This window comes from Microtus ochrogaster, chromosome 17 (genome assembly GCF_000317375.1).
Source record: "Microtus ochrogaster isolate Prairie Vole_2 chromosome 17, MicOch1.0, whole genome shotgun sequence".
NCBI classification, from domain to species: Eukaryota; Metazoa; Chordata; class Mammalia; order Rodentia; family Cricetidae; genus Microtus; species Microtus ochrogaster.
The window spans coordinates 31002240-31015324 of record NC_022019.1 but is presented as its reverse complement, the minus strand read 5'-3'; the positions used below and the strand labels follow the sequence as shown (position 1 = coordinate 31015324).

The 13085-nt window shown below is 44.4% G+C and overlaps 1 protein-coding gene across 1 annotated transcript in view; it reads right to left on the bottom strand.

Moving 5' to 3' along the window:
- Window positions 1-7045: 7045 nt before the first annotated feature.
- Window positions 7046-13085, bottom strand: part of Dnajc3 (DnaJ heat shock protein family (Hsp40) member C3) — a 30458-nt gene continuing 24418 nt past the window's right edge. Inside the window, exons 9-12 of the mRNA XM_005355674.2 lie at window positions 12706-12826; window positions 9694-9826; window positions 8345-8493; window positions 7046-7221 (exon numbers count right to left, since the gene is read on the bottom strand). Coding sequence (XP_005355731.1) covers window positions 7064-7221; window positions 8345-8493; window positions 9694-9826; window positions 12706-12826 — 561 coding nt within the window. The 3' untranslated portion in view covers window positions 7046-7063. The remainder of the gene's footprint in view (window positions 7222-8344; window positions 8494-9693; window positions 9827-12705; window positions 12827-13085) is intronic.

Genomic DNA, 13085 nt, shown 5'->3' with positions numbered 1-13085 from the left:
GACAGACCTGACCATAACTAGGGCAGGAGTACGTTAGTACAGTGATAGACCTGATCATAACTAGAGCAGGAGTAGTTAGTGCAGTGATAGACCTGATCATACTGTCTTAGGGAGGATTATGGAAGGACCTTGAACTCTGATCTAGAAAACCATTAAGTGTGAGAGCTCAGTGTGCTGTCCTCTAGGAGCTTGGGAGACAAGAATCTTGAAAGCAGTGCAAACTGTTGGAGGTCTGGCTTGCGAGGTTTCAGGGGAAGCAAAACCCTCCTTGGGCATTTGTGTGAGGTATCTGGCATCTGGTGAAATGGAGCTGAAGAGTTTGCTGTGGTTAGGAAGAAACCAGAACCACTGAAATAAAACCTTTATTTTGCTGGAACAATGGATGCTGGCCAGCTGTGGTTAAGAGCCCAGCATCAGTGAGGTGAAGTCTTCTGGGAAGGGTTTCCAGAGAGTCCGCGCACAAGCTTGTGTTCCAGAGGTGAAACAGGCGGACCATGTGCTGGCAGTCAAGCTTGGTAATGTGAGATTGGCAGCTGGTACTGAGTTTGAAGGCATTAAGAGTTATGGAGAGCAGCTGACTCTTGGCTGTGAGAGGCCAGAAGAGGCCATTGGAGAAGGTGCAGCCTCAATAGCAGTTGAAGTCTCAGAACTGAAGGGTTCATGCAGAGAAGCTGAGGCTTGGCACCATGAAGTGTGCCCAGGAGAAGCTATTGGTGAAAGTGCAGCCCAGTTGCAGCAGGAAATCCCAGCGGTTTTGAGATGCTACTACCGTGGGACAACCACCACCACCATCAGCAGCTGAGTCTAGAAGACAAGCTGTGTGCACTGCAGAGCCAGAGGAGTGACCCAAGCCCCTTGGAAGAGTCCAGAAGATTGTGAGTGAATCCCAGATACTAAACACTGAGTGATTTATAATGTTAAAATTTGGTATTTAACTTACCTTTTACTTTATAGGAGCACACACTTGACTTTTGACTTTAAAAGACTTTGGGGGTTTGTTTGTTTGTTTTAAGACTGAGTTTTTAGTGTTTGCTTGCTTGTTTTAAGACTGAATTTTTAGAGTGTTTGAATTAGTAAGACTGTGCACTGTGGGACAATCTTTTTGTAGCCTGTGACTATGTGTTGTTCTTATTAGAGTATAAAGAGCTAATTCCCAATAGTTGGGCAGGACAAGGTTAGGCGGGATTGGTGGACAGGGAAAGAAAAGAGTGCAGGGGAAGGAGGCAGTGACCAGGAAGCACCAGCCAGCCCCAGAGAGAGCAGGGGATAAACATGCCATGCTGAAAAAGGTGACGCCATGTGGTAGAACATAGATAAGAGAAATAGAGCTAGTTAGTAACAAGCCTAAGCTATCAACCAAGCATTTACAATTAATAATAAGTCTCTGTGTGGTTATTTGGGAGCCGCTGGTGGGACAGAGCTGACTTGATGGACACAAAAAACTCTGCCTACAATCGTGGGGCTTTTTAAGTTTGTAAAATAGTTTATATTGTGATGTTTATGTTAATGCGTATCTTGGGTATGAACAAGAAAGGTTATGGCTTTACAGAGATGTGACTGTGTCACACTGGCAAGGGATCAATTGTGCTGGATGGTTTATGTCAACTGGACACAAGCTACAGTTGTCTGAGAGGAGGGACAGTCAATTAACAAAATGCCAGGGCTTTAGGCGCACCTGTAAGGCATTTTCTTAATCGATTGTGGGTGGTGCCACCCCTGGGCTGGTGGTCCAGGGTTCTGTAAGAAAGCAGAGCAAGCCATGGGAAACAAGTCAGCAGCAGCCCTGCATGGCCTCTGTGTCAGCTCCTGCCTCCAGGGTCCTGCTCTGACTTCAGTGATGAACAGTGAACTGTAAATCCAATAACCCTTCCCTCCCCAAGTTGTAGCACTACTCGAGTAAGCCAGGGGAGGACGCAGCGAGGCTGAGGGGGCCATCTGGGTCTATGCTCCTGGTCACCGTATCCATGATCCTGAAATCTGGCTCTCCCATGTAGGCACACCATGAAATTTTAACCTGGAAAAAGCACAGTACATTTGTAACTGAGTGGTTCCCACTTCCTCCCCTCAAGGAAAAACGTGAAGCATGACTAGGCAGAGAGTAAGAACGCTCTGACCCTTATTGAGTGTTAGTGATTCATGTAGGCCCTGCCTAGAAGCTGGAAACTTGTTTTTCATAGCACTCGGATGCAAACGGTTTCCTTTCAGAAATGTTCACCCCTTAGCTCTAGTTTACCCTGAAGTCCCTAATGAGGTAAAATCAGCTAGAGAAGATAAAAGTCAGACACTTGATTAATATTAGAAACATAGACTAATTAGAGGAAGCTTGTACCTCCGCGTCAAGTCCTAATTCCAGCCCCCACACACTGCCTGGCTCTACCCACAAGCAGCTTCCAGAAAACCAGCCATCACTGCAGGGCAAGGCAGAACTTGCTCAGTCATGAAGGCACGGCTGACTCTTCAGAAAAGCTTTCTTTGCTCAAATACTACCAGCAAAGCAGCTCATACAGCAACCACTCCAAGGTACTGATGAGCCTGTGCTTAGAGTTGAAGTCTACGGCGGCCCCTAGTCACTATCTTGACCGCTACTGTGACATTAGTGGGTTAAAGTGACTGCTGGCTTAAAATGAAGCACCTAGAGGAGTGGGGCTCAAAGTCCATGGCGTCTTACAGTTGAGAGAAACAGGCCTCTCGTATCCCAGGGGTTTATTGCCTACAGCCCCAGATAATCATTCAAGATGAGCCTGGGACAGGGGCTGAGGTTTGTGATGCAGACTCTCCAGGAAGCAGAAGCAGGACGATTACAGAAAACTGAGAAACAGCGAGAAAATAGACTTCAGGAGGAAGGGAAATCCCCAACAAGGAAGTCACCAAACTCCTTTGTCTAGGGATTTTTGTTTCTTTGGGGTCTTGGCAGAAAATGGACAAAAGCAGCTAAATGTGCACGCTGATTCTGTGTGCCACGTGCACATCTCCCATGGAAGGATCTGCCCCAAGAAGGGAAAAAAGACAGGGTCTGGGGTCTAGAGTCCTCGGGATAGGAACTGAAGGCCTTGAGATAACTGCGTACTTTTACAGGACCATCAAGTCCAGAGCTGAGAGCAGGAACAGTGGTAACAGTGCCTGCTCAGAAGAGGACCATCGATGCCTCTGCTTCCGGCGTCAGGCAGCACTGGCCTCTGCAGCTGCTGACTGCTTCTACACTGTCATGATATCAAGACTGCCACTAGGGATTTGGAAAGCTTCTATATTCCTGTAAAAGTTGTATGTACATTTATTATAGTGTTCCTTCAATACTGAGCTAGAAAGCTGGCTTTGTTCCTCTAGAAGTTTATCTCCTGGATGTGCTATGGTGCCTTCCTGTAATTGTGACAAGAGACATGAGTACTAAGAGTCAGATGAAGCCACCTGTTAGACTTTAATATTAAAGTAGAAAAAATAATTCACTATTTTAAGTCCAGTTTTCCTAGGATTTGGTGAGTTAAAAGATTTTTTAACATATCTACCTGCTCCGACCTTCCCTGTAAACTCGGTCACTGATTTTGTGTGCAGTAAAGTTGAAAACAGGCTTCTAGGACGGACTTTCTTAGAATTTTAACTAAAAGGTTAAACATGAAACAGAAGCAAGAAAGTAGTGGATGTGACCATAAATATTTTTATTAAATGTGAAAATACACGGGCATGAAAATATTGCCCATATTCATAGACATGTATGAGCCCCAGCTGAAATAATTTTAGTTCCTTTTTTCATTAAACACTAAATAGAGATGGATTGTTAAGTCTGTCCCATTTAAAGCAAATAGAAACTTAAGAGTAATAATTTAACTTCTCAAACATCTCTGATTTTGACTTGCCCTGTGCCCTGTATTCCTTTGCACAGGTAAATATTTCGTCCACATACAAGTGCAATAAACCTGTTGTGACTGCACACAAAGCCACGCAGTGGCTAATTTTACTCTTAAATCATTCAGCAAATGAGATCGTCTGTTAAAAAATGATCTGCCCCTCCTAACATCATTTGAAATTACAGAATAAATTCTGCCACTAACAGAAAAGGAATGACAGGATCTGGAAAGATAAGTTCTTACGTCATCACCTGCCTCCTCCATCCTGCATCACTACAGGGACATCAGATCCATTCAAGGAAACTCTCCTGACGTCACCTGACCCGTGTGTGTCTTACTGAAAACACCGTCCAGGCCATCAGCACCGGTGCCGTCTGGAGGCAGCTGGGCACCCACGATGGCCTGAGCAGTGTCTTCTAGACACCTCCCACCTCCTCCTTCGTCATGGCAAGTGACAACTTCTGACCAAGCCAAGGCCTTTACGTGGGAGTGCTATCTTCCAGGGGTAAGTAGTGGTGACAGTGACCTTTAGTTACCAATAATCCTCTCGCACTCTTGCGCTGTGTCTAAGTTTGGGACTTGCAAAGCAGGGCCTCAAAGTCACCGTGAGCGCCTACTACAGCCCACATTCTGAGCTCCAGTCACGAGCCACACGGCCTGCTCACAATTCTTAAACTCACTCATCCTCAGAGCTCCAGTGGTTAAGCTGCACAATTAAAGCAGACTTCAGCACTGCTAAGGGGATGTTTCAATGACGATGCTACATACCACTCACATTAACCCACAGAGCTTTCTCAGGTTCTTCTAGTCAAGGTAAAAAAGAGTAAACTTGCAGAACTGAGAGGTGAAGCAGGCGACTTTTTCCTTCTTCCTACAGTGGTGAGCACTGGATGCAGCCAACGATGGTGCACTTAGGAAGCTCAGCACGGGGAAGGAAAGGCTCGGAACAGAGCAGAGCACAGCGACGGTGAGCTTGATCCTACCTTCCCCAGAATTACCACAACGGTTTCCGCAGTTCCTGAAACAGAAACTGGGATGTGGAAGTGGCCCTGCAAAAAGGAAAAAGCAGAAAGTGGAGAATGTTTCTCCGCTAATGTGGCTTTACAGTGTCACCAGGCAGAAGGGACACTGTTCTATTGCTCATCTGATAGGCTGGCCACAAGGAGACTACCAACAGCATGCATGCTGGAACTGACCAGTCACGTACCTCAGTAATCAGCAGAGATCTACCTTCATCTCCCTCCTGACATCTGCTTTTGGCACCCAAGTCTGCAGTGAGAACACTAATCCTCAGTTACTTAAGGTAGTTACAAGTAGGGGGGAAAAAAACCTTAAAACCCTCAGGGAAGCAAATTAGGAGGCACCAGATCTGGACCACAGGTCCACACAGCCCAACCTCAACCGTGTCAGAATCCTCCAGCTCTGTGCTACTGGCAACTTTGCATCCGCTCTAAGTGGGAGAGTGAGAGCGTGGCGCTTCCTTGGTTCTGCTGGTGCAAAGGGACTTGGAAAGCAGAGCTGCCTTCACTGTCGTGAGGCGTCCACAGCAGGAGTCGGACGGAACAGCTGCGTGTTACCCTGAGATGGCTGGGACGTGAAACCATGCCATTCACTGTTCCACGCTGGCTGGACTTTATCTGTTTAGTGTTCTGGTGGGGGACCTGGCCTGGAACTCACCATGTAAACGAGGTCTTCTCCTCGTCTCTAGTGCGGTCAGAGGTGTGTGTTACCACACATGGCCTGATGTGAATTTGGGGACACTGAAGCAAAATGAAAGTGGTTTTGAAATGCATTGTTGAGTTTATTGGTAAGAAACAGGCTCCTAAGTACAGGCAAAAAGCACTTAAATGTTTTGCCCAACTCAACTATGTAACTTATGTTTGTCCATTTTAAAAATCTTTTTCTGTATATGCTCAAGGGTATGACTACAGGTTAAGAAAATGATTTGTGCTTGGATGCTACCTTCATGCCTCCCACAATTTAACTAAAATGATTAATCTCATAAAAACAATATATTAGACCTTTATACTTAAAATACTTCACAATGTTTCGAAAAAGAAAAACAACTTTCTAGATAGAATAAAGGTAATAATTCTTACCAAAATAATTCTTTTACATTTTCAATGCAGCATCAGTAGTTCATAAATATTCAATGTTCTTGATGTAGCAACAGGTTTTTAGGGCAAAAATTATCCAGTATAGAAATCCTGGATAGTATATTTCTTAAAGAGGTATCTGCTTAAAAAGCAAGAGGATCTCTCAGGAGGAGATGGGCAATGTCATCTTACTGATGTGAGCAAACACAGAGCGGAACACACTTGCAAGCCTATACTTTCTTCTCAGCGGAATAATAAACATCAGTCCTAGTGAGGCAGATCTACGGAGCAAACACCCAACAAACAATACAGCCAAGACAACTGGGCTAAATGTGAGAGACACTGAGCGCCGCCTCGCTCCCCTGCCAGCTGGGAGTGAGCTGCTGATGCTGACAGAGAAACTGCACTTGTAGGGTGCTTCTGCACTCAGCCTGACCTTCAACAATGCTCTCCACAACACCACTGAGTCTTTCACAGACTGAACTTTTGAACTTGTTCTGGTTAACATTTAAGAGAGGATCTGTAAGTTTTAAGAAATTCAAGAGAGACAAAACAGCAAAAATACGTCCTCAGCATACTCTACACCTGAGCACCCCACCCGCACATGATGGACTGTTTCCCAAACGATGATCTCTGCACTTCTGCCGGGACAGCCATGACGACATTGGGGACAGGAGGAAATCCTTGCAAGTGACTGGACTGACCAAAACCCAAGCACAATTGTCCCAAAGAACATTGTCTCTTAAGAATACTGAGACACAATCCATTCTCTTGAAGACTACAGCTCCTCCTCATGGTTACTATGCAAGGCTGTTCAGAATCTGGCTGCTCCAGGTTAAATATATATAATGCTGTTTGAACAGCACCACAGGACAAATGCCCCACACCACATCCCCCAGGCAACACAAGATGAGCACAGGCTGCCTTGTCAGAAACAGGGCTCCTTGCTCCCTACCTCGGCAGGCCCATCAAGTCTACAGTAAGAACAGTCTTTTCCTTGAAACAACTCTTTGGTCATGGACAAACTCAAAGTTTTGTTTCATTTTGTTTCCATTAGAATCCCAAAGTTTCTTTGTTTTGAATGTTAAGAAAATAATAAAGAAGAGGAGCAGTAAAACAGCTGGTTTAATTGAAGTGGAATTTAAATCTGAACGGTCCGCCTGAGCTGAAGGGATTGAACCCTTGCCATGAGTTCCAGCTCCTGTGGAAGGGGTTACCACCACCTCCTTGTTGACTCTCCGCATCCAGAGGATCTTCTCCATCATCAAACTTCTTTCTCATTTCTACAAAAGAAAGCAGCAAATGAAGACCCACGTGTTAACCCAAGGTATAGCTATGAGGCTTCGATGCTCCCCCTACTTTCCCATTCCATCCTGAAGAAAACCACTGCCAGGGGAACTCCCAGAGCCATTCTCTTTACAAAACAGCACATCAATCCTCATCTCCTACATGAAGTCCATCTCCAAAGCATCTAAGGAGCTACTCTGCCCAACAGGTGAAACAACCGTCCATAAAGCTCATTTTCTTCCCCAAATGTAATGCAGACACATGAAGACCACAATGAGAACCAGGCAAGGATAAGGTGGGAAGCCCCCCTAACACCACCAAATCCCTTAAGACCCCTGACTCTGGCCCAACCGTTATCCTACCCTTGAGGGGCAGTGTAAGCATTCTGCATCCAATAACAGGTAAACTGTACCTAGAGTTTCCAATAATAAAGTGCACCTGTCCCCCTTAGTAGACTACAAATTACTTAGGACAAAGGACTATTTAAATTCTGTACTATAAATGGATGCACAGAGAAGATTTGCTCGGGGGGCATAATTTGATTTCCTCTTTGTTGAAGCTGCCTAGCTCAAATTAGAACACCCATCTCCACACGTACAAAAAGTCATGAAAAGCAGTGTGTACAAATTCTTAGCCTGTCTCCTTACTTTCCAGACCAGATTCACATATATATCAACCCGTACATCTGTTCATGTGACTTAGGGCAAGATGGCTGCTAACATCCACAAGGCACAACAGGCCTAGCTAGACATCTGCCCTCCTCTTTTTGTAAGCCGGCCCAACATACTTGGTTTCCTCCCCAGGCTCCTGACACATGGGGAATTTGTGCAGAGAACCACCCATCACTGAGCTAAGAGACTAGCAGGGTCTAGGTGTGTTGTGCTTAGTGTTGTGTTTTCCCATGACTGCTAGAGAAAAACAAGGGTAAGAACTTGTCCAGGTGGGGAGAACACAGCCCACACTCACCAGTGGAGCCGTAGGGCTGACAGCCAACCACAGCCCTCCCGCTCACCCGCCTTGTTCTACAGTTCATCTCTGCCCTTGGAGCGGGAAAGGAACAGGAGCCACTCATCCCAACGGCACTATTCCAAGAGCAGCAGATGCTGCAGCACAAGATACCTGGGTCTGAGAGGACTTCTTTAGCAGCTGCTATGTCAATGAACTTTTTCTCTGCCTTTTTCTTTTCCTCTTCATTCTGGAAATTATCCGGATGCCACTGAAGTGCTAGTTTTCGGTAGGCTTTAATGATTTCTTGTTTTTTGGCATTTCTGAAGGATGAAGAAAATTATTTAGCAATTATCAGAAAGGTCCCAACCTACTTTTATTCAAAGAAAACCTCAGAAGAGCTGTGTTGGTAGTCCCCTTGAGCACTCAATCACAGCACTGCAAACACACACTGCAAGCTCTGTGAGTAAGGGATATAGGGAGTGTCACCTGATGACATACAACTCTGTTCTCCTCAAAATTTCAAACATACTGTTCTTGACAGTCAATTTTGCCTTTCTTTCCTTTTTGAGCCCTGGGGGTGGTGGGGACAAACACTGAGAACTGAACCTATTGTGCACACAGCAAACCCACCAACACTGAGCCATAACCTTAGAATATAGTACAGATCTTTACAGATGTCCCTTCTAGATTTCCACAACACCATAGCTTAATTCTTTCTGGGCATAAGAAGATACTCTCACATCAAGATGGTGGTGTACACACCTTTAATTCCAGCAGTACTCTAGAGGTAGAGGCAGAGAGATCTCTGTGGGTATAAGGGCTAGGTCTACATAGAGTCTTCAGGCTAGCCAGGGCTACGCAGCAAGATTCTGCCAATCAAAGCAGGCACATGCTCACACACACCTCTGTCAACCCCTTTAGGCCGAGTTTACTTAATATGAGTAAGACCAAAGCTTAAACTTTGGAACAAAAGATGACAGTCTGAAAAATGAATCTTTTTTTCGACAAAACTTTTAGGATTTAATGTTATTTTACGTGTATGGGTATCTGCCTGCATGTATGACCATCATGTGTGTAATGACAGAAAGCCAGAAGAGGTCAGACTGGAGTTAGAGACAACTGTGAGCCATCAAGAGCATGCTGAGAGCTGAACCTGGGTCTCTGCTAGAACAAGTGCTCTTCAGCACTGAGCATCTTCCCAGCATGGAGAACGCTCTTATAACACTACAACTTTAACTTTAGGCCCACGGGAGGGCTTTCTTTTCCTCACCCCTAGCCCAATGAAAATGAATTCAACTCTACTTTCTCAATCCTTCCAAAAAGTCTAGGCCTAGGACCTATTTCCACCACAGCCTTCCACCATCAACATCTATTAGTGTGTTTGCCTGTAATATACTGAAAACAGTTTATGATGTCAAAGGCTGCTGGAATAATATATAAATGAAACACCATGAGTAAGGGAAGAGAGCCAGGGTAGGACAAAAGGAGCTACGATTATAATACAAACTTCAACAATTCACCTTTTTACTCCTAAGATTTTGTAATAATCGCGCTTCTGTGACTGTTTCAGTAACCGCTGAGCTTTCTCTAAACCTTCCCGGATCTGCTGATCATTTTCGTTGTGTTCCTGAGCAGCTTCATAGTCCTGAATGGCTGTCAAAATATGTTTAGGAAAAGCTGTTAGGGAAATGACGATTCTACTCAGTCCTCATTGCCAGACCCTTCACTCACTGCTGCTTCCAAGAGCCTAAATGGTCCCTTTTTCATAATTTTGTTTAAACTAATTCATAACTGAGGCTCAAGTTCTCACTCCCATTTAGCAGAACTCACTGTGGCTGGCTTAGTTACCCACCTTCTCATATTATCTCCCCACACCTTCAACGCAATCTTGAAGCCACAAAGAAAACAGAACACTGGGAAAGAGTCAGTACCAACTTCTATGTTTGACAGTTAGAAAGACCCATCACTCAGTGCCGCACTGTGATGAAGCGATCCATCAAAACCAAATACACAGAGCCCTAATCTACAACACAGGCTCTATTACAGAACATCTGGGTCAAGATCAGTGTGGGGTTCATCCTTTCAAAGTCCTGGAGATGAAAATTATTCACGGCTGGGTTTCAGGAACATTCCTTGGTAAGAGGCTTATGAGGGCCTTCAGTGACAGCCCTGGGTACTGGGGCTCTGATGATGCTCAGCTGTAGAATAAACTTGACTTGTGTCAATTTATAGGAAAAAGGATTCATATTCTTAAAAGTATCCTGCAATATAGTCTACCAATCTGGAATGAGTCCAGTTGTCAGGTGTGGCAGCTGGCACCTTTACCCACTCACTGAGCCATCTAACCATCCCCAAATGGCAAGTCTTTTAGATCATACTAAGCATTATAGTATGAATGCTTTTCTTACTATAAGAAGTGTAGAATTATTGTTTCCTATATTCATATAACTTACAAGAAGTGACTGATTTCCCACAAACACATAGCAGCTAAGTAATTTTTGTTAAGTTCCCTCAGATCTCACACTCAGAAGTAATCATGTAAAAAAGGAAACAAGTCTACCTCACAGCCATAAATCAACAGTCATGAAACTAAAAGACGGAGATAATATGGTTCTAAATGTACTATTAGCAATTAACTTTCTAACCTCAAGCTAAACAAAACCTCATCCAAACCACATTTTTTTCTTGTGTGTATGGATGTGGCGGGTAGGGCTGAACCCGGAGGCTGCATGCTAGACGCTGCTCTAACCACTGAGCTGCGATCCCTCTCCACCCTCTGACATTAAGGAGCAGTGCTAACAACTGGTCAAGACGAGACATAATCCAGTCTCTTTGCCCTCTTCCCAGCACAATGACAAAAATTAAAAAATGAACATCATAGAATTGTAAAGATAAAATTTTTTGACACATTTCTAGGAAAAAAAATAAGTAGGTTCTTAACAAAAAAAATAACAAAGAGGGGATGGAGGATGGAAACATGAGGGCTCGAGATGGCAGAGTGGGGGGAGGGACAACGGGGGGAGCAGTGAAAGAGGTATTTGACAGAAGGAGCCATTATGGGGTTAAGGAGAAACCAGGTGCTAGGGAAATTCTCAGCAATCCACAAGCTAAGACTCGTAGCAACAGTGGAGAGGGTTCCTGAACTGGCCCTTCCCTGTAATAGTTGTCTTAGCCGACACTGGACTCCACATGCTACAATACTGATCAGCCAGGCAAATGTGCTCACCAGTACAATAGTGGTATGAATATTACGGAGGATAACAATCACTCTCTGATGGGTCCACGGGAGCAAATTCATGCCTGGGACTATAAACCTGGTCAAAAGCCCACAGCTAGGGAAGTTGTAGACTCTAGCATAGAATGCCAAGGTGATCCATAAAGGAACATATGGTCTCCTCCTAGATAGCATACAAAAGATTGCTTTGCTAAATGGATATGTTGTTGAACTGTCTTCTGAAATTGTTTATACTTGTAAATTAATGATGCTGCTAACCTTGGTCAGAGATGCTTCTAAAAGATTCTTAACTAATTAAAACTGAAAAGGAAGGACAGCCTTGAATCGCACGTCCACCCCACCCATGGCCAAGGCCTGCGGATGTACACGCTGTCTGCTACATGGAGACATGCACAAAATCAAGGCAGTCAACACTGCAACATGGATGAGGGCAAGGCTCGCAAACCCCCCCGCCCCCAGCTGAGGAGCAACCGAGAGTTAATGGCTTCGGGAGGAGAACCCTTTGTTCTCAGGTCTGTGGCCACATACCCACCCATACACATCCACATGCTCATACAAGTAACCTTAAAGTTAATGTGCCACTAAAAAATAAAAATTAAAATGATATGAAATGAGGGGTATGTTTTGGAAAGAAAGGTTCTAGATAGAGTAGCGGGTAAGGAGAACTGAGGGATGATTCTAGCTAAAACCCATGTGAAGTCATCAAATAAATTAAAAAATTAGCAAAAAAAATCCCTGTTTAAATGTCCATAAAGTCCTACCAAATATGTGATAAACAAAACAATGCATGTAATGAATTCCATCTTTCAATAAACACACGACTGTGTGTGCCAGCACAGCCTTCTCAAGGTCCTCACATCTATCAGCAAGCTCTCAGTGCGGCCTCAAGTAAGGTAAGCAGCTGTTCTAATGTCTGAGGTTGGGAGGCCACAGGGTCATGTGAGACATATATGTATTGTGCATACTGTGTATTTATATGCTTAAGAGTCATATTTGTACAGACATGTCTGGAAAAATAACTGAACAATGATTACCTCTGGGTGACAGGAAACCATGGTTCTCAATTCTGCTGTTTGTCTCTCCTAACTGAACTGACTACTGAAACACTAAAACTGGTTTATGAACTCTTTGCTCAGATGCTATACCTGTTATGGTCCAGTAAGAAAGATAATTATCAGTTTTTCAAATTCTTAGCCATTTGCAGATAACTGTGTTCAAAATACATTGCAACTGACATGTGTTGATTTCATACAATTTAACCTCTAGATACTGCAAGTCAAGTTCCTTTAAGACTTACCTTCGTCATACATTTCTTCTATTAAATAAGCCTCTGCTCGGTCTTTCAGAGCGTTGACATTGTCAGGTTCCATCTGTAAAACTTCAGAGCATATTCTAATGGCTTCCACAGGCTTCTCATCCTAAAAGTCAATGTGAGAAAAGATGGGCTGGGTACACTCAGTGGTGAAGCGTGTGCCTATCATGCACAGGCTCCTGAGCTCAATCCTCAGTATCAAAGAATCAATAAAAATAAACACTGTGGCCAGAGAGAGGGCTCAGTGAGTGTGTGCACACAATGAATGGGCTCAGTGAGTGTGTGCACACAATGAATGGGCTCAGTGAGCGTGAGCACACAGTGAATGGGCTCAGTGAGCGTGAGCACACAGTGAATGGGCTCAG